The sequence below is a fragment of the Patella vulgata genome, chromosome 4 (assembly GCF_932274485.2).
Source record: "Patella vulgata chromosome 4, xgPatVulg1.2, whole genome shotgun sequence".
NCBI classification, from domain to species: Eukaryota; Metazoa; Mollusca; class Gastropoda; family Patellidae; genus Patella; species Patella vulgata.
The window spans coordinates 10,008,676-10,030,826 of record NC_065882.2 but is presented as its reverse complement, the minus strand read 5'-3'; the positions used below and the strand labels follow the sequence as shown (position 1 = coordinate 10,030,826).

The window sequence follows — 22,151 nt, the reverse complement described above, 5'->3', positions numbered from 1 at the left end:
AGCTTGGTTTTTCCTTTTCATTTTTTCAGCTTTTCTTGATAACACTTGTGTTTTAACTTCCTCTTGTAACTGTTTGAAAAAACTTGTAGATGATGTCAAAGAAGATTTCTTTTTATCAGACTGAAAAAAAAAAAAAAAATTATTTTAATTTAAAAGAGAGTGAGAGAGAGAAATGGGGTTTAATGTCCACTCAACAAAAACCAGGTAATTTCTGGACTAACACATGGATCAATTTTATTTCAATAATTCGCCTGCGCGTAGGGGTCTTTTGCAGTGGGAGGAAACAGGAGGACCCGGAGAAGCAAAACCACGGCAGTTGACTCAATGAGACCTCATGATACAGCGTGTGTCGGCCACTCCCCCTCCCCCCCTCTAATTTAAAAGAAATGACATCGTGCATTAAACTCAGTCATGAATATAACTTGGTTCGATGACCACATGTAGCATATCATCACATGTAACACAAGTTATTAAAGAACTACAGTTTCTAAGGCGATGTTGGTTAACGTTTTAACTGCTTGTTAAATTTGCTCATTTGTTGTTAGTTGTTTAATGGGCTATGGTCGTTTATTCTGGAGGTTCGACAGATGGAGAAGACATGTTTTACAATTTAAAACCGACAGTTCGTGTATTTCTTTGAATGGAGATTTGTGTTTATAGGATAGTGTTCAACAAGACGTATATGAGGTGGAGCTTGGTTGGTCAAAGCTAAAAAAAAAAACAAACCAAAAACGAAGGAGTATCCTAAATTTAATATTTTAATGAACTAGGGAGAGAGAAAGAGAGAGAAATGGGTTTTAGCGTCCACTTGCCACAAACTAGGTCGTTTCGGGACTAGCATGGTTCAAATTTTTTTTCGTTGATTCGTTTGCATGTAGGGGTCTTTATAATTAAAAGTGAAAGGAAACTGGCGAGGTTAACAGGCGACCCTACTCCTTGTCACATTCAAGCAGGGAATCGAAACCACAGACCACCCAACCCCACCATGAACTAGGACCAGGTTTCCTACCTTAACTACAGTAACATCATTCTTTGTAATTTTACTACTTTTTTCTAAATCTCTGATTGCACTCTCCTTGCTGTATTTATTTCCCAAACCAGGGTTCATCTTATCAACTAATTTTTCTCTTTTCAGTTTTTCCTTATGTTTTGTTCTTTTTTCTGCTTTCTTCTTCCGTCTCTCTCGTTTTCTGTCTGTTTCTGATTTCTCTGTTGTTCCCTTTAATTCACCTTTAGATTTGGCCTGTAAATTAGAAATTGCAATTTATTGATATATATTTTGGATGGCGTCTAAGTTCTACTACATAAAGATCTGCTGTTTTGTAACTGCGGTCATGTCAGGGGTCAAATAGAGAGAGAGAGAGAGAGAAATGGGGTTTAACGTCCACTCAACACAAACTAGGTCATTTTGGGACTAACATATGGTTTAATTTTATTTCAATAATTCACTTGCGCGTAGGGGTCTTTAGCAGTGGGAGGAAACTGGAGGACCCGGAGAAAACCCACGAAGTTGGACAGGCGACCCTACTCCTTGTCACGTACAACCAGGGATTCGAAACCACGCCAGTTGACTCAATGACAGGCCATCCAACCCCCCCCCCCCCCAGGTGTCAAATAAGTGTTTTGTTCTCTACAGATATTTGTGTACAGCTCGACCAACATTGTCTCATCCCCAATCTGATTAAAATACAGATCTATATTTCGATTCATTTTTTATACTTCGATGGTCTGCACTACATGAAGATCTGACCGGATGTAGTGGAAGATCGTGTCAGGGGTCATACAAGCAACTTTTGACCCTATGATGTCCGATCCTAGAGTAGTAAATGTGTATGGATGTTCAAATCTACGATTGTGTCAGGATCAGAATGACATATCGCAGAAAAAATGCAGCTTAATACAAGATAGCTAATGGCATTTATTCAACAGACCTAACCGCCCAAAGCAAACACAATTTCTTTCTGATGCCTACAACTTGCCACATCTATTGGTGATGGGAAACCATGATGAAAAAAAAGTGTTGTTTTATTTTGCTATCGCCATGGTGATGTTGCGGGGAGGGGCAAGCTAGACCAGGGCTATAAATAGAAACTTACTTTAATTTCCTCTGGAGCTATTAATTGAGCATCACTTTTGCTAACTGGTGCCACTTCCTCAATGGTGATGGACGGTAGATTGGATATTACACGTAACTCTGGTTGAATCTGAAAATTAAGGTACAGAAATATATAAATGTATATCGACATAAGTAATTCTTTCATATAATTATATATACAAATCAGTTAAAGTGAAATAATTCAGCAGAACGGTACTGGGTTTTATAGTGGTTAAATAAGAAGAATTGTGCTCTTGTTTTACATATCAGAGTTCAAATCCAGGGACATTTGAGTCCAGTATAATATTAGCTTTTTTTCCAATGTTACATAACATATATTTCATGAAAGAATATGAAGCCCAAAACAGTCTATTATATGGGAAGTAAGTTTTGGATAATCTGGTTTGTAATCTTGTGGAGACAGTATTATAAGTACCTGTTTAGGTGTGTAGTGGAAGTTAGATAAAGCATCTAATTTAATAAATAAAGATTGCATCATATTCTTAATATTTTCTCTTTCTGGATCTTTATCTTCTTCTACTTCTTCCTTAAAAAAAAATAAAAATACTTTTTAATGATATTGAATCTTGGCAATCTTACCTGATCCTTTATTGAACCAGGAGAGAGAGAAAGAGAGAAATGGGGTTAAAGTCCACTCAACACAAACTAGATCATTTTGGGACTAACATATAACATATAGTTCAATTTTATTTCAATAATTCGCTTGCGCATAGGGGTCTTTAGCTGTGGGGGGACCTGGAGAACACCCACGAAGTTGCACAACAACTCTACTCCTTGGCACATACAAGCGGGGAATTAGAAGCAGAGTTATTGTGTCCCAACTGTGTCTGGACGGATGGATTGACATTCCCATTTTAACAGTCCCCTGCTTTCTTAACGAGAGATAATGAATAAATATAGTACCTTATCCTTTTTTTGTTGTTTAATATATTCCTCTTCGTATATCTGTGCTAAACTTTGTTTACTCTTTTCTTGATCTAACACTATCCTTTTCTTATATTCCATTGTATCTTCTGTGGGTTTTACTTTTCTCTCCACATCGTCCCACGCCTACAACATAAACAACATCAACATATATAAACTACACATAGTTTCCAGCTTCATATTCTATTATTAGTATTATTAAAGGTTCATTTAAAGTCTCTACACCTTTTCGATTTGTGTAATCTCAATATAATTATTCTCATAGTAAATGAAATGAGGTTTAACTTCCTACAATCAGGTTAAAACACAGATCCTATAATTTCGTTTCGTTTTTATAGTTCAAAATTTCGTTTTACTTGTCTTTACGGAGTGACTTATCAAACTTCCCACTTTAAAATGCTATTGCATGTCTAATGATTTTAAATTTATCCTGATATCACATGTATATATGTCTTTGTAGCTTAGGAGGGACCTATGGAAGATTATTTTTTTTGCAAACTAAATACGTTGCCTCATTAAATAAAGTTTTTATTATTATTATTATTATACTAGGATCTTGAAGAGTTGTTATCATTGATGGGTTCTGAATGATGTGAGGGAATAGCTAATGAAACGGTCTGTTACGGCGAGCTTTGGTCATTTTTTGCACGGAACTGTAGGTAATCCACTAGTAACATCAATGCTGATTGGTTAATAAAATGTCTGACATCATAGGGTCAAAAGCTGCTCGTATGACCTCTGACGCGACCTATCGCTAAACTGGTCAGATCTTCATGTAGTGTAGGCCATCGAATTTATAAAAAAACAAAACGAAATATAGATCTGTATTTTGCATCAGATTGAACTTCCTACTGTTCTGCTCTGACTAGGCTACTGAAAATGGGCATACACAGGATCTTTAACATGCACGCCAATGTTGACATTGGACCTCGGTTTTCCAGGTCATCCGAACGACTATACATTGTCCATTGCCAAGCCCTCGGTCCTGCACCACTGACAAGGAGGAACCACACCAGAAAATCACAATGAACTTTCTCGGCCAGCGCAGTGATCACCGGAACTCCAGGTTAGCGAGCCGATGTCCTACCCACTGTGTCTCCCCCACCCTCATAGGAGAGAGAGAGAAATGGGGATTAACGTCATTTCGGGACTAACACATGGTTCAATTGTGCATAGGGGTCTTTAGCAGTGGGAGGACCCGGAGAAAACCCACGAGGTTGGACAGGCAACCCTACTCCTCGTCACGTTCAACCAGGGAATCGAAACCCCGCCAGTTGACTCAATGACAGACCATATGATACAGCGTGCACGCGCTAACTATTCGGCCATCCACACCCCCCCCCACCCTCATAGGAGACACTTTATCAATATACTGTGATAATGCACAACTAGGTATGTTTATATAAATATTGTGTACAGGTATATGTAAGTAAAATATAAAGCTAAATTAGACATGGTTTTCATACATCTTTCTAAATCACATGTCAGTACATCATCATTTGTACTCGAAAACGATAAGAGAACACTTGTCGAAATGTCATGTTATTTGGGTATAAACCAGTGATTATTTTCCATATAAATTGTGTTGTGTTTTTTAATGTGGTCAATCGCTAAATGTCACTCAAGGATTATATGTCGGAACTGTAACAGGATTCATCAGGTGATATAATATCAAGTGGAGAGCAATCAACTATAAAGAAACCCAAAGGACAAACACAAGACAAAAACACCAACATTGTAAACCAAATTAGGACTATTAAATCAATTGAACAGTCTAAGAAATCTCTGTAGGCTTACTTTATCTTTAATTCTTTGAATAATAATATCTTCAACTTTCTGTGATGTTTCTTCTGTAATAACTGGTGCTGTAATACAACACAAACATAAAAGAAATGAATATTTGAATATATATTCCAGGAAAAGAATATCAAATCAATAAATATTCATACCAGTCTGGTTTACTATGTCTACTGGTAATCAAAATTTAAACAGAAAACTTGGATAGAATCACCAAACGAACATTTCTTCTGTCATTACAGAATTTATGGTGCATGGTTCTTACCTCTTACGAGAGAGAGAGAGGAGAGAAAAAGAGGGTTTAACCTCCACTAGAGACAAACTAGGTCATTTCGGGACTAAAATATGGTTCAATTTTATTTCAATAATTCGCTTGTGCGTAGAGGTCTTTAGCAGCGGGAGGAAACAGAATGACCCTTAGAAAACCCACGAGGTTGGACAAGCAACCCTACTCCTTGTCATGTACAACCGGGGAATTGAAACCACGCCAGTCGACTCAATGACAGACCTTATGATACAGCACGCACATGCTAACCATTCGGCCACCCAACAACACTTAGTTATTAGGAAAAAGGTAAGGGTTCATGCTCCAAGTGAGGAAAATCATATTATTAGAAACAGCAATGAGGGGAATTAAATACGGTATGTGGGAGGGTTAAGAACTTTTGGATCCCATCCAACACATGACATTCTTGTCAAGTATTTTTGGTGTGTCAGATATAAGGCTTGACAGAGATGAATTGTTCTTCAAAAAAAGTCCGATTAAAACACAGATCCTATTTAGTTTCATTTTACTTAGTCTTCACAACACTAGGATCTGGAAAAGTTATTATATAACCTATGTTTTGGTTGAAGTGAAGAATTAGCAAATGTGTATCAGATATCAGGCTTGACTGAGATGATATATTATTCGAAACAAGTCCAAACTTACTCATTTTTGTTGTATGATCAAATTGTAGATGTTCCTCTAATAAACTGTTCTCTGGTCTTAGAGTAGCTCCTACTTCTCCAGACATCTGCCATCCCTTGGATGCTAAATTTGAAATCTCCAACTTGTTGATCTGTTTTTTTAGCTTTAAAAAAAGAGAATAAAAATCAGAAATAAAGTTTTAAATCATTGTGTCTCTTAAACTTTAAAATGTTACGACGCATACCAAAGATTTCCTAATACCAATTATTAACGTAAACATACTCTTGAAAAATATCCTGAAGAATTGACAGGCAATAGTTTCAGTCTTTAGAAATAAATTTAGTCTTTTTTATGCATTTCCCATATCAAATCATAAGACTGTAAAAATAATCTTTAAAATCATTGCATTGCAATCAGCTGTTAAATTTTCAAGGAATTTTGCCATCAGATTGGCTGGCTATTGTTTTCAAATAAACTGTTAATGTTTCCCTTGTTTTTCCTTAGAATAATTAACAAATTATACATACTGTAAATTGACAGGTTATACATAAACTGTTTACACATCTTTTAACACAACACAAGTATATTAAATACAATTTACTTAGATGTTTATTTCTGGCAAATTTTCGACAAAACAGGGTTCTCTTTCATCAAACAACTAATTACAACCATGATATATTGAAGATGAGAGAACCCTTGTCGAAACATCGCTAGAAATATTAAGACAGGTTATACGTACTTTATCTTGTCTGATCTCGTATGATGACTTGACATCTTCTTTTTTAGCACCACCACCAAGTATATCTGTTACATCTTCTCCATCACTTTCTGTAGCTTTCAGTAGATCAACTTTACTTTTTGTTTTCATTAATTCTTCAAAGTCTTTTTCATCGTCATTATCATCTTCATTTGCCTCACTACCCTCCTCCTCCTCATTTTCATCCTCTTCCTCCTGATCATCTTCACCTTCATCACCATCATCTTCTTCCTCACTCCCATCCTCATCATCATCCTCATCATCTTTCATTTCACTAAAATTTATAGATCAATATTATAAAAATCATAAACTTTAACCCAGTTATTAAATCAAGGTGTGGGATTAGAAAATACTTCATTTGTACATATCAATACACATTCATGCATACCTCAGAGTTATATATTTTAAGGTCATGAATTGTGTATCCATGAAATGCGCACCCTAATGTATATACATGCTAAATAACATAATAAGCTCACTCTTCTTGATCATCCTTAAATCTAACTTGCTTGTTTTCCACCATACTTTCACCCTCAGCATCATCAAAAAATTCATCATACATTGCATTTCTAGCATCTTCCCCCTGGAAAATAGTATGGCAAAAATAATATGATGTCATTATTCATGCATTACTCCTCCATTGCTTGATTCAATTGTACATTTCAGTTGAGATAGATCATGTATCGAAATTATTCTTTCCTGCTAATTTAGCGTAAGAAACAGAAAATCTTCAGAAATCATTGTATGTTGAAGCAAAGCAACCAAGCCAAATTCCTATATTATCCATTTTAGAAGCGCCTATGACAAACTGGCTATTTGTAATTGTTAGTCATTTACAGATGTGGGTATTAAAGTGTAGTACAACTATACACCAAAACGTGTCTTAAAAATAAAAATATTATGGAGGTCATTTTATTTTTATTACCTCCTCATCTTCAATATCTTGAAACATATCAATATCATCATCATCTTCATCATCTGCTCCTCCATCTCCCATATCTTTCTTTCTTTTTCGTTCATCTCTATTTTCCTGTTCATTAAGAAACTCTTCTAACTGAGACAACTTGAAAAAGTTATCATCAACCACACTAGATTTTTTCGAGGATTTAGATTTTGAAATTGGAGCTGAAGATTTATCTTTTTTGTCTTTTTCACCCTGTTTAAGAATATCCTCATCTGTTTCACCTTCTTCACTTCCCATATCAACATTATCAAAGTCAAAATCAATTTCATCTTCGGAATCAGAATTCTCTGCTCCATTTAACTGTGATTTATAATTTGTAATCTCTTTGTCTATTTCACTTTCTTCAGATTCTTCGCTTTCATGTGGATTATCAATATCTTCATTTTCTGAATCGTCTGCATCTTCGGGTTCATTTTGCGTGTTTTCATCGTTTTGAATGTTAAAATGTATAGAGTTTTTTCCAGCTACTAATTGTGAAACAGAAGACAGTAAATTTGACACATCTAGTTCATTGTTTAATTCTAATTCTTGCCATATTTGTTCCTCGTCAAAATAGTCAACAATTAATTCAGATAAAACATGCTTCTTCTCTGTAATTTCACTTAATATGTTCCAGTCATACAATTGTTTTGTACATTTCTTAAATTTAACTGCTAATTTTTCTTGTGGGCTAAAAAATAATTTTTACAATAGGTTTATTATTTCATAAGGAATCAACATTTGAAAGAAGAAGCTTAAGCCTAGTATTTATTGCCAGGGCCTTGTCCCACATTAATGACACGGAGACCTAGGGTATGCCGAAAATTCAGATGAACATTATCGGCCAACACCATGATTGACCTCGAAACCTCTGCGTTAGTCACTGAGCAACTGTGGCTCTGTTATAATTACTTAAATTAGTGTACAAATCGAATTCTTCTTAATCTTCTTTGAAACCAAAATCTTTACAACCAACAAAACAAAATATTATTATTCAAATTTAATAGTTTTAATACCGTAATTTATTTTTGAGTCTTGATTTAAATTAAAGAGGAAATGAAATGATATGAAATGGTGTTTAATGTCCTACTGTTCTGCTCTGACTGGGCTAATAAAGACGGGCATATGACATGCAGTGTCAGTGTGCTACATGTATGACTATGAGTATGAGGGAAATTTTGCCTGGGCAGCAGCACTATGACTATGGCCTACTCTTATATCGAATTCCAACTGCCAAGGGATCTTTTACGTGCACTCCAATGTTTACACGAGAAAAGAGGATATAAAGCATAAATAATAAAAGGATGTGTTCTGTTACTTAAGAAGCACAAGACAGACTGAAGAAAATAAATAAATAATTTTATAAAAGTCTGCCTGGCTTATTTTGGAATCACGTGTCAGTTGGTAAATAATAACTGTTTAGCACTTTTAGTATTTATTCTTTACTTGCACCTATAAAATTTCTTATGGAATATGACCAATATACCTTAAAAAATCCTCTAGTTTTTTAGTGGCATTTAAAAAATCCGACAATGTGTTCTCCACGAGGAAATTTGCTGCCATTTTGGTTTTACTATTACAAAATTTCACATTTTCCGGATTACGAAATTATAATGTGATAAACGACATTATCCTGTAGATCCGTGTGCTATGATTGTTTAATAAATGGATTATTTAATTCATGCCAGACTATTTTAACATTTTTCATTTTAGCAATTATTTATGTAGATTTACGTTCGTATGTTTATCAAATATCAAATTTACTTTTACCAACAGGCAACAGCTCCCTCTCGTGGTGGTTGATATTGACTAGTAGCAAAAAGTTAATATTATTGTTAACATTTTGGTGATCTGAATCGATTTTTATTCCATTTGAAGTCTTATTGACCTTGTAAGAATAATCTCTTTTTCTCTGTTGGAGACCGAATTACATTTTGTTATTTGATCAATCCTAAAGCGCAGGCTGTATTGTATATCTTGACATTTGTGGAGCCGGAGTTATTGAATTTTTGAAACCATTAAATAATTATTAATACCTGTATTTAGTAGATCTAATTACTGGGGTTAGATGTTTAACAATATATTTTTGTTGAACTTTATGTCAACAGGGATAAGATTGAAAAATATTATATTTCTAAGAATATTCCCAGTCCATCTTGTACTTTCCTGATTGAGTCAGATCAAACTGCTTGTTACCAGTAAAAATATAACTGGAAATACCCAGATTTCTTGTTGCTCTTACATAACCACAAGCAACATGTGATGTAGAGTTTATAAAAGAAATGAATGAGCTTTAGAATCCAATAAACTTTAATACTTTGTCAAGATAGCACACTGGTATTTGGCACCTCTTGGGGGCAGATTTTCTTTTTCTTAATTTATACTAGACAGATATTTTAGAATTTTATTTTACATTTCACTTTTACTTTCATTTTCTCTGGTTGGGACACCTATTTATTATTATATTAAGATCCTCTTGGAAATCTACAGACATTATAATGGTATATTTGATATGTTTACTATACATTTTGTTAGTTTTATTTCCATGAGAAAATAATTATTAGTACTCAGCAAAATATATTTAACATCATGTAGGTAATACACAAAAAGGTTGTGTGCTTGGTGATTAAAGTAGGACTACACATCACATTGTTGCTTGTACACTAAACAGAAAAGAAAACCAATTTTTATTTATCAAAAATCTTATTGTTAGATATATGTATATTTAATTCCTACCTAACAACATAATGTAAATTGTTTACTAATAGATGTGAATCGCATCTGGTTATTATGTGTTTTAGACTGGATTTGCATGAGTGTTTTAGTTACTTATGTTTCCAGACTTGGAAATAACAATTTTAGTTTTACCTAAGAAAATGTCAGACATGATCAAATACTGAGCTGGCATTTTTAATCTTAAAAATATCAATAAAGTATGTTCAATTTGAGCCTCACAAACTGAGAATTTGTGCCAGACAATATCAGTACGGGTGACTGATGTCCAGGCTTGATAGTTTCTGTGGTTTCTAATATTTAAAGCAGTATTAAAATGAAATTTTATGTGGGTAGGTGATGCAGGACAGAGGGCCTGACAAGGACAACTGTCTAGTCATTCGGATGGGATAAAAAACCAAGGTTCCGTGTACACATTTGACATTGGTGTGCACATAAAAGATCCCATGACAGTAGGAATTCTATATAAAAGTATGCCGTAGTGCCGCTGTCCAGGCAAAATTTCCCTCATAGCACACTGTATAGCGTATTCCTATCTTCATTAGCCCAGTTCGAAGCAGAACAGTAGGACGATAAACCCCATTTCTTTTCATTTCCATTGGTAGACTTAACATATGGGATGGGTAGAGACAGTAGAATTAACATAAATAGTTTTTTGATGAATAAACATTGTCTGATGTGTGTAGTTTTAGAGTAAGCTTATTATTGGACTTACTATAGTAGCAGGGACAGTCAGTTGATTATGAGAAATCACAGATGAATGTTTCTTTATGTTAATCTTATAATAAATTATTTAACAACACTTCCCTTGATCTTTTACAGAATTTGTCAATGAAGATTAACAGCCATAAAATTACTTTATAACTGTAAACTCATCATTATTCATTATGAGTATATTTGGAGGCGGAACATCATCTTTCGGCCAGAGTACTGTATTTGGACAGGGTACAACCCAGACAGCACAAAACATGAACCCTATGAAGGATTTTGAGGTAACGTATTAGTTAGCAAATGTATCTAAATCAACCAAATTATATCACCATATACCAGTGTAGGTCAACACTTTGAACTATTTATGGTTTTGAGTTATGTCATTTGTTTTTCCCAAAATCCAACTACATTGAATGAGGCTTCATGGCGCTAATAGAGTATACATGAATTATAGGATATAAACAATAAACAACAATGTCTGTTCTGATAAGGGGGGTTGAATGGCCGAATAGTTAACCCATGCGCGTTTGGTCATTGAGTCAAGCTGAGTGGTTTTGACTCCCTGCTTGTATGTGATGAGGAGTAGGGTCTTCTGTCCAACAATGTCTGTTCTGATAAGGGGGGTTGAATGGCCGAATAGTTAACCCATGCGCGTTTGGTCATTGAGTCAAGCTGAGTGGTTTTGACTCCCTGCTTGTATGTGATGAGGAGTAGGGTCTTCTGTCCAACCTTGTGAGTTTTCTCTGGGTCCTCCGTTTTCCTCACACCGCTAAAGACCACTAGGTGCTAGCGACTTATTGAAATAAAATTGAACCATATGTTAGTCCTGAATTGACCTAGTTTGTGTCGAGTAGACATTAAACTCTCTCTCTCTGTTACACTATAAAATGTTTATATAAATGTTTATTTTATAGGTGACATCTCCACCAGATGATAGTGTTAGCTGTTTAAAGTTCAGTCCCGGTGTCTTACCATCAACATTTTTAATAGCTGGTAGCTGGGATAATAACGTTAGTACTTTTATAACTGAAGATGTTTACTTTTGTTTTATGTTATATTTGTTCATAATGTTTGTCTATTTGTATGACACTTTATGTAAGTTACATCTAACTTATTTATATTGGCTAGACAGTGTACGAAATTTTAGATTAATCTACTGATTTGCTAGTATAGTATATAAGTCAGTTACAAGGATAAAGTGTCTTACTCCATAGACAGATTTTTTTTTTTGATTATTACGAAACAAGAATATTTTGAGCCAGATTTTGTTTTAAATATTACCCACTGCATATGTTTATGAGAGCCATGGTGGCTAAGTGAATAACCTGTTAAATCCAAGTATTGACAGTAAAAGTTCCCATTTGTCAGTGATATAGTCATTCGGAAGGGGCCCCCCCCCCCACAGATTGGCGTGCAGATACATGTAAAAGAATACTTGACAGTTGGAGGACGTAGGCCGTTGCGCCGCTGTCCATAGCACACTGCATGACGTTTGCTCGTTTTCATTTTCCCAGTCTGTGCAGAAGGATGTTAAGCCCCATTTTATTTCCTTTCTATGTTTCTGTCTTACAGGTTCGATGTTGGGAAGTACAACAGAATGGTCAAACCGTACCAAAAGCTCAACAGACACACACTGGACCTGTTTTAGATGTAGACTGGAGTGATGTTAGTATATCAATTATCACATCTACTCATTGTAAATAATAGTCATAGACTTTCACAAATAATCTCTTGTTTATTCATTACTTAGTGTTCCCCCTTGTCAGTGGTATGTATAGTTGTTCAGATGGGATGGAAAACTGAGGTCCCATGTACACCTTGGCTTGCACATAAAAGATCCCATGGCAGTTGGAACTCGATATAAGAGTAGGCTGTAGCACCACTGTCCAGGCAAATTTTCCTCATAGAACACTGTATGGCATATGTCCAGCTTCATTAGCCCAGTCGGAGTAGAACATTTCATTTCAATACTTAATTGTATTATGGAAAATTGGGCATTTTAGATAAACATTTTTTTTCATATGCAAGCTTTTATATTATATATCATTAATGGGTTAGGCAGTAACTAAATAAGAATAGGAATGCGTAAGTCACACGATCTGTAATATCATCACCATGTTGAGTAGACTGATAGCTTTACATTAATCTGGTTCTACTGAATGCAGCACTGGTCAGTATTATTTATCACATGAAATGGCTGATCTGAAAGTTTTAATTTTGAATATGTATTTTGAAACAGGATGGTACCAAAGTTTTTACAGCATCATGTGATAAAACAGCCAAGATGTGGGACCTCAACAGTAACCAATGTACACAAGTTGCTCAGGTAAATTAATCATTTAGCTCATATAATAAAGAGAGAGAGAGAGAGAAATGGGGTTTAACATCCAATCGACACAGACTAGGTCATTTCGGGACTTATATATGGTTTAATTTTATTTCAATAATTCACTTGCGCCTAGGGGTCTTTAGCAGTGGGGGGAAACCGGAGGACCCGGAGAAAACCCATGTAGAACCAAGGATTTGAAACTAAGCCAGTTGACGCAATAACAGGCCTTATGATACAGCACGCACATGCTAACCATTCGGCCATCCAACCCCCCTAATAATGATAAAGAGATTTATGGGAATAATATGATGGTTGAGTTTGTGAAATAATATATATAAATAATATAAACATGTGAATTAGAAAAAAAAACACACTACACAAAATAATCCAATTATTTGGCACATACACAGGCCTGAAAATAATGGTTTTAGATACACCTGACAAAATGTTAGACACTAATGAAATAGTACCTGGCATTTTCAACTTAGTGCCGGACATGTAAAAATAATATCAATAAAAGAGACGCATCAGTGCCAGACAAAATGACAGGCACCAGAGATTTTGTGCCTGACAAGGCCTGAATCTGTGCCTGACATTGTCTGTGACAGGTGCCTTATTTCCAGGCTTGTCATACAAGTTGGTATGTCTTCTGAAAGACACATAGGATAATCGAAATAATCAAGGAAGACTGTGGCTGTGACGCCACAATTTACGAATTGATATAAAACATAATATAAATCTGTTGTGTATGAAAATCAGGTGAACGTGTTTACCTGACTTTGGCAAAGTAATTTACTTGTGCGTTAGAAAAAAAACACACCCAACACAAATTATTCATTCAGTTAAAGATCAGACAAGTTGTTCTAGCTATTGGACCTATAGTTTTATAAATTATGTTGAACATTGAAATCATTTATGCATGCGTTTTTATTTAACATGAAAAATGGAGGGGAATGGTAGCACTTCCTTAAAACAGTAACAGAGAGTGTACAGGCCAGTAGATCTGTGTACCTGCTGGATCAAACAATGATGCTGGCTGGGAGTGTAGACATAAATAAAAATATAAAAATCCCTGCTCAACAGTAGTACAGACAGATTTTAAGTAGAAATAAGAGGTGGTTTATTCTTTAAAACGTTTCTTTTTTATTTACAGCATGATGCACCAATAAAAACAGTGAACTGGATAAAAGCTCCTAATTATAGCTGCCTCATGACTGGTAGTTGGGATAAGACACTAAAGGTAAATGGATTGAAATCGGTTTAAGTGAGGAGTAATCAGTTTCATTGGTCGATGCTTTGGTGCATGATAACTGGCTTCCTATGACAGTTGTCTAGTTGTACAAGTTTTGAACATAAATGTATTCAAGTAATCAGTACAACATCACAGCTCGAAATCCAGTCCCTTGTCATCTTCAATAGAAGGCATGATCTCGCTTTAACTCTATACATTGTATCAAGTCCTTCACGTAAATATACCCTGCATAACGGCACTAATTTCAATTGGTTCCTGACCCAGCTGGGGACCTAGATTCCTCAATCATCGCGAATACCAAGTCTCACACTTTCCAGCTAAAAGGTCAAGGTTCATTCAGTGTCAACGTTTCCACGGAGGTCACCATGTTTGATTTGAGTGTGTTTGTGTCACAACCTCTGATTGGACATTATTGTTCATGTGTCTGAGGTAAAGGGAGAGGAGATAACGTAGCAATAAGTTTGGGAATTCTAAAGTAATCTAGCAACGTCTAGATGTTGTAAAACTCGCGGTTGTTGCTTCAGGAACATTACATGGCCCCTCTGCACAAGAGCTTAAAGGTCACCGGAAAAGCATCAATTTTTTTTTAAATAATATGTAAATATTAAAAAGTAAATATACTATTCAAAAAAAGTAGGGGATATTTGATTTTGGGGGCATAATACTAAAATATGCAAATGACTACGAAAAAAGTCACTATAGAACCTAACAGAAGAAACATTTCCAGTTACATGTGACGCCCAAACGCACCAATAGCTACCGCATGGAATGCAGGTGATGCTTGGGATCATCATGGGGGTCCAACCCAAGATTTGCACGACTCTGACTTTGAATGTTACAGTCATTGTGGCATTGAATTCCAGGGTGGAAACATCAGTTTAATTGTTTTAGTGACCAGAAAACAAATTTTGATATGCGTCGGCTTACCCAAAATGAAAGGTTACGTGCCCTTGGCATGCTACAGATCGGCACAACACAGGCGGTTGTGGCGCGGACGATGAATGTTTCTCAGTCTGTCATAAGCAGGCTATGGTCCAGATACCGTGATACACAATCTGTACAGGACAGACCACGCTCAGGTCGACCAAGGGTGACAACTCAAGCCCAGGATCGATTTATCCGTACCTTGGCCTTGAGAAATGGTGTCATCACAGCAAATCAGATCAGCGCTCGTCTTCAAACAGACACTGGTGTGAGAGTGAGTGGCCAGACGATTCGGAATCGACTGCATAGGGGTCACCTTCGCGCCCGACATCCTCGCGTGATCCCTTGTTTGAGAGATCATCACATTCAGGCAAGACGTCGTTGGTGTAGGGATCGTCAACACTTGGATAATCGACGCTGGAGCAATGTGATGTTTTCAGATGAGTCAAGGTTCACTGTTGATTTTTTGGACAGACGTAGGAGGGTGTGGCGTCATCGAAACGAGCGCTTCCAAGACGTTAACGTCATCAGACATGATCGATTTGGGGGTGGTTCTGTTATGGTGTGGGGAGGCATCACTGTTGCTGGGAGAACGGCTTTACATGTTGTTGCAGGGCGTGTTACAGGCCAGTACTACCGGGACAACATCTTGGCAGTCCATGTTGTGCCGTTCGCACGACGTCATGGCCGCCGTTTCATCTTCCAGGATGACAACGCAAGATGTCACAGGGCCAGGATCGTTACAGGTTACCTCCAACAACAGAACATCACCACATTACCTTGGCCAGCACTGAGTCCCGACCTCTCCCCCATCAGGTAAATTTCAACATTTGTAATTTCCGCCGTTCTCCGTGGGTAGTCGACACTTTCCGTGAATAAGCAATCCGTGACGTCATTTTAGTCCTTCTGCACATAGAAATATAGACTAGAATATGAGCAGAAGGACTAAAATGACGTTTATTTACGGAAAGTTACGACTACCCACAGAGAATGACGGAAAATACTAATGTTGAAATTTACCTGTTGCTGGTAATATTGACATTCAGGTTCGTGTTATACTTATGGAAAGGATATGTTGACATAATTACTTGCATTATTTAAAAAAATTATGAACCTTTTCCGGTGACCTTTAAGACAATTAACCCAAGACAACTTTATTTTATTTATCAAGTAATGTATATGATTTATTTTAGTTTTGGGACACAAGAACACCAAACCCTATCTTATCTATAACTTTACCTGAAAGAGTTTATTGTGCTGACGTGGTAAGTGTAAAAACAAATAATCTGTTATATTCATAAAAATAATTAATATCTTAAGAGTACATGGATACGAAATTTGTCCCAAAATAATAGAACTTATTACATTCTATTTTTTTTCATCAACCCCTCAAATGACATTGCCCCTCACATAATCAAGAATTAATTTACTACAATTTGCAAATAAACAAAATAATGCATATCTATGAGAAACTGGACAGAGTTCTTATTCTTGTTGTGAAATTGTTCAATTTCCACACCAGCCTAATGGATAGTAATATATTGTTTTCTGTGTGTGAAACATGTCTATTTTCTTTTAGAAATACCCAATGGCTGTAGTAGGAACTTCTGGTCGAGGAATTATTATTTATCAGTTAGAAAACCAACCCCAAGAGTTCAAAAGAATGGAATCGCCATTAAAATATCAGGTAATCTTTCAGAAAATAATCTTTACTTTTGAAATATTGGTTGTGGAAGGTTAAAAACCATCTGCATGTTTTCTATCAATAATAATAGTCCTGGGACTTAGTGATCAAATAGAACTTCTGGTCCAACAAGGTTAGTAATAAAAAAAAATGATGGTTCAAATATACCTTCCACATGTCTAAACTAATATTCGTGACTGTCGTTTGTCTGTCTGTCTGTTCAGTGTTGGCATCTACATTAGAGCTGTCCCGAGGCTGAAATTTTGTGTATAGTGGTAGCTCGAACCGGGGGGTAACATAAGATAGGTAGTGTTAGTCTACCTTATCCGGTTTTGGAGTTACGGGCACAACCTGGGCAGCACCAGGTTATCAACTAGTTACAATATAATAGTAAGCAATGTCTGTCTCACACCACATTTTTTATCAGGACTAAGAGAAAGAGAGAGGGAGAGAAATGGGGTTTAATGTCTTCTCGACACAAACCAGGTCATTTCGAGACTAACATATGGTTCAATTTTATTTCAATAATTCGCTTGTGCTAAGGGGTCTTTAGCAGTGGGAGGAAACAGAGGACCCTGAGAAAATCCATGAGGTTAGACAGACGACCCTACTCCTTATCACGTACAAATGGGAAATCGAAACCACACCAGTTGACTCAATGACAGACCTAATGATACAACGCGCAGGCACTAACCATTCTGCCACAGGACTGAGAGAACTGTGGCAAATTCCAAACACAGATTCAAGAAACCCTTTCATAATACAATTGGTGTTGGCTAGAAATCCATGTCCTCTGATAACCCTTCCCAACCAAACTAAGCCAAACATTTGATAATAATTATTTAATTAAAATGTTTATTATTCCTGTTTCAGTCGAGATGTATGAGTATATTCCTAGATAAGAAGACAAGTGCACCAACCGGTTTTGCTCTAGGCAGTATTGAAGGAAGAGTGGGAATACAGTATGTGAACCCAACAAATCCTAAAGATAACTTCACCTTTAAATGTCATAGGTCAAATGGATCTACTGGCGGTATGCAAGATATTTACCCAGTAAGTTGTAGTAAACACATTAATTGATATGATTGGTTTCAGTAATTATGGGGACACACTAACTGCTTGGTTTCAGTAATTATGGGGACACACTAACTGCTTGGTTTCAGTAATTATGGGGACACACTAACTGCTTGGTTTCAGTAATTATGGGGACACACTAACTGCTCGGTTTCAGTAATTATGGAGACACACTAACTGCTTGGTTTCAGTAATTATGGGGACACTCTAACTGCTTGGTTTCAATAACTATGGGGAACGACGGTGGCTGAGTGGGAAAGACGTTAGCTCGCTAACCTGCGTTGGCCGAGAAAGTACATCAGGATTTTCTGACGTGGCTCCTCCTTGTCAGTGGTGCAGTGTCCCTTGTACACATTGGCGTGCACGTAAAAGATCCCTTTACAGTTGAAATTCGATATTAGAGTAGGCCGTAGCACAGCTGTCAGGGCAAAGTTTCCCTCATAGCACACTGTATAGAATATGCTTGTCTTCATTAGCCCAGTCGGAACAGTAGAACAGTAGGACGTTAAACCCCATTTCATTTCATTTAATTAATTATGAATGACTGTTCATAATAACAGTTAATTATTACTGCCAGATAGTTCAAAATGCAAAAACACTAAATGACCCAAGTCACAGATAAAGTTGAAGACATAATTTCATTGAATGTCATGCATTATTTAGTTTTGATAATAAACCCCATGTTTTATATTCTAGGTAAATGACATTTCATTCCATCCAGTTCATGGTACCTTAGCAACAGTTGGCTCGGATGGAAGATTCAGTTTTTGGGACAAAGATGCTCGAACCAAATTGAAGACATCAGAAGTATTTGATCAGCCCATCACATGTTGTAATTTCAATGCCCAAGGAAATATATTTGCATATGCATCTAGCTATGATTGGTCTAAGGTAACTAAATTTTGCTCAATGATGATTCATGAAGTGTAGAATATATCCCAAGTCTTGAGCACATGTTGGGGTTAATCCTTTTAGTTGCAGGTACTTGTTGACTGCCCTATAGCCAGTTTTGACCATTTCTGGGGATTTCAATGAGTAGGTTCACAAGATAGTTTATTTCAACCTAACTGATCTATCTCTTTCGGACTTGGAACTTTTCAGCCAGTCCTCGTATCAATAAAAACACTGAAAAAAGACAAAATGACAGAGGTTATCTCTGACAAATCCTGAATTTCTGCCTGACATTGTCTCAGCAATGGTACTTCCGTTTTTACGAAACGTTATCTTGATAAACACGAGAGTACGATCATCAAAACTTTACATGTTGTAATAAACCACTTTGAAGGATTTGCGGAGAAAATTAAGGGAAATCACGCATTTTAATTTCAATTTTGGTAGGCCTATATATATTTTTTTAACAAGATGAAAATATCAAGATATAATATATTTATTTTCTTTACAGGGACACGAAGGTTACGACCCACAGAAGATGAAACCACACGTGTTCCTACGTTCATGTTTTGAGGAATTAAAGCCATCAACTAAGAGAGCTTAATGATATGTTGTATATAATATGAATCAAAATCATTGTTATATGAATGTGCTTCATCTTCTTTATTAAATCATGAACATATAGTTGTAAAATGAAATGAAATGGAGTTTAACGTCCTACTATTCTGGTCTGACTGAGCTTATGATGACGGGTCTAATTGAATAAGAGAATTTCTAAATGTATCAAAGCATTTTTTTGAAGATTTACATTGTCTATAAATATGATTCAGTTTCCATCTTTTAAGTCGAATCCGCTGTTTTTAAGGGGGGAGGCTATACGAAAATACCTTGTGGGTTTTCACCGGGTCCTCCAGTTTCCTCCCCCTCTAAAAGCCCCTATGCACAAGCGAATTATTGAAATAAAAATGAACCGTGTGTTAGTCCCGAAATGACCTAATTTGTGTCAGTGAAGGTTAAACCTCATCTCTCTCTCTCTATCCAAAAATTTTTATTCTGAAATGTTAAAGCTGTTGAATTGAAAATGCTACAAGTAGTTAGGAAATGTAATAAACAAGGGAAAACTAGCATTTAAAAAAAAGTTGTTGCCAGGGTAACACATTTTTTGGAAAAAAAATTCACTAGCTTTAGAATTTCAGAAAACAGTTTTCAGGTAGCCTCACCCCTTAAAGAAGTACAGTGAATACTTTTTACTTGAAAAGTTAAGAATAAAGCTATCTAAAAGTTGTACTTTTAACAAAACAGGATGTTAAATAAGTCAAATTTTGATCCAGATGATCCAGAAAATTAATGTTTTAAAGCAGTTAAATCCCAGTTCATTTTGACAAATCTCTATATGAAGCCTATATATTGAAAAACCTATTCGTGCTTTGATGGAATTAGTGGTAAAATATTAAACTATTTCTATATTGCATATTATTATTCCATTTCTTTATCTTGGGAAACAATTTAAAATACAGGATAGGTATTTTAGTAACTCTAATAATTAGAGTTCAATATTTTCAAATAATCGTAAGTCATGATAATATGTATGTTTGTTCGTTTTACAAACTATTTACCCATTGAATCATTTTGTAAATATATCATATGTAAAAATATATATTTTTGTTGTTGTTTATTGTCCCCCGCCTTTCGAAGAAAGCAGGGGACTATTAAAATGGGTTCGTCCGTCCGTCTGTCTGTCTGTCTATCCGTCTGTCTGTCCGTCACACTTTTTGGGACACAATAACTCTCCTTCTAATTGGGCTAGAATGTTCAGACTTGGTGTAGGTGTTTATGAGGCCGATGCCATGATAGAGTGTGAAGATGAGCATTTTCTGCTTATGGTAAGTAGAGATAACCAATTTCATTGGTTGATGCTTTGGGACACAATAACCTTAGTTCTAATTAAGTGAAGAGTGATGAAACTTGGTGTTATAGTTTCATTACATCAATACCTTGACTAAGTTCGATGATGAGAGTTTCTGCTTAGGCTAAGGAGCAATAAGCATTTTGATTGGTCAAGACTTTGGAACATAACAAATCTGTTTCTAATTGAGATAGAATGTTTAAACTTGATGTAGATGTTCGCCTTGACTGAGTTCAATGATTAACATATCGAGCTAAAGCTAAGCAGAGATAAGCAAGTTCCTTGGTCGATGCTTTGGGACAAGATAACTTTGATTCTATCTGATAGAGAGTGATGAAACTTAGTGTATAGTTGATAATCAGTTTGATTGCTCGATACTTTTGAAAAAAATAGATGTGTGATTAATTAATATGTGTCATCTATTTATTTGGGGATTTCGGCGGGGGACATCAGCCTCACTGTTGGCTTGTTTTTCCAGCTATGACTTAAGGCATCATTCCTCGTTATCCACTCCTGTTTGAAGTCTCCAAAACAAAGCTTCCGTAACCAGCCCAGAAATATTTGAACATGGGGTATTTTTTATCAACCAAAAAATGAACATATATATTTGCAATGCGAATACAGAGTGACAAATGTATCGCAAATTCCTAACCATTGTTTGCTTGATTACAAAACTTTTAGCTACTGTCTGCCTCATCACCGACTTCTCGACACTATTTGCTTCATGACAAGTCTTATTGCCACTTTTTGCCTCATGACAAGACCTATTGCCAATATTTGCCTTATTACACTTCTGCTACTATTTGCTCCATGGCAAGACTTATCGACACTATATGCCTTATTACAGGCTTCTTGCCATTGTTTTGCCGATATGAAGGTCTGTTGTGTAAAATACAAACAAAAATCAGATTGTCAATATACAACTCTAAGCTGAGGAGCAAAGTAGGCAGAAATGTCACTGTGCATGCGAAATTCTCTCCACAGGTTGGACACTTAAATATACAAATGAAAATTATCACATGTTTTCCTCAAATTGACCCCACCATTTCATTTATAAAACATATGTGCAGAGGATCCAAAGAGTCTAGCTATGACCTTGTTAAGTCGTATTTTAAATAATGACAAAAAAAATAAACTATTTATTTTCATAAATGATATCAAATATACATTAATAAAATATAAAATTCAAAATAGAAATAG

At 35.9% G+C, this 22,151-nt stretch overlaps 2 protein-coding genes across 2 annotated transcripts; one reads left to right on the top strand and one right to left on the bottom strand.

Moving 5' to 3' along the window:
• Nucleotides 1-115: 115 nt before the first annotated feature.
• On the bottom strand, nucleotides 116-9,016 carry LOC126817786 (U3 small nucleolar ribonucleoprotein protein MPP10). Its single transcript, XM_050544931.1, has 5 exons — nucleotides 8,934-9,016; nucleotides 7,430-8,138; nucleotides 6,984-7,087; nucleotides 6,483-6,778; nucleotides 116-120 (listed from the first exon to the last, which is right to left on the bottom strand). Exons 1-5 carry the CDS (start codon nucleotides 9,008-9,010, stop codon nucleotides 116-118), a joined length of 1,191 nt encoding a protein of 396 aa, XP_050400888.1. The 5' UTR covers nucleotides 9,011-9,016.
• A 206-nt stretch (nucleotides 9,017-9,222) lies between these two features.
• LOC126819111 (mRNA export factor) lies at nucleotides 9,223-20,700 on the top strand. The gene is made up of 11 exons (XM_050546983.1): nucleotides 9,223-9,338; nucleotides 11,003-11,172; nucleotides 11,806-11,901; nucleotides 12,464-12,556; nucleotides 13,131-13,217; nucleotides 14,374-14,460; nucleotides 16,590-16,661; nucleotides 16,976-17,083; nucleotides 17,954-18,133; nucleotides 18,851-19,045; nucleotides 19,557-20,700. Exons 2-11 carry the CDS (start codon nucleotides 11,068-11,070, stop codon nucleotides 19,647-19,649), a joined length of 1,116 nt encoding a protein of 371 aa, XP_050402940.1. The 5' UTR covers nucleotides 9,223-9,338; nucleotides 11,003-11,067; the 3' UTR covers nucleotides 19,650-20,700.
• The last annotated feature ends 1,451 nt before the right edge of the window (nucleotides 20,701-22,151 follow it).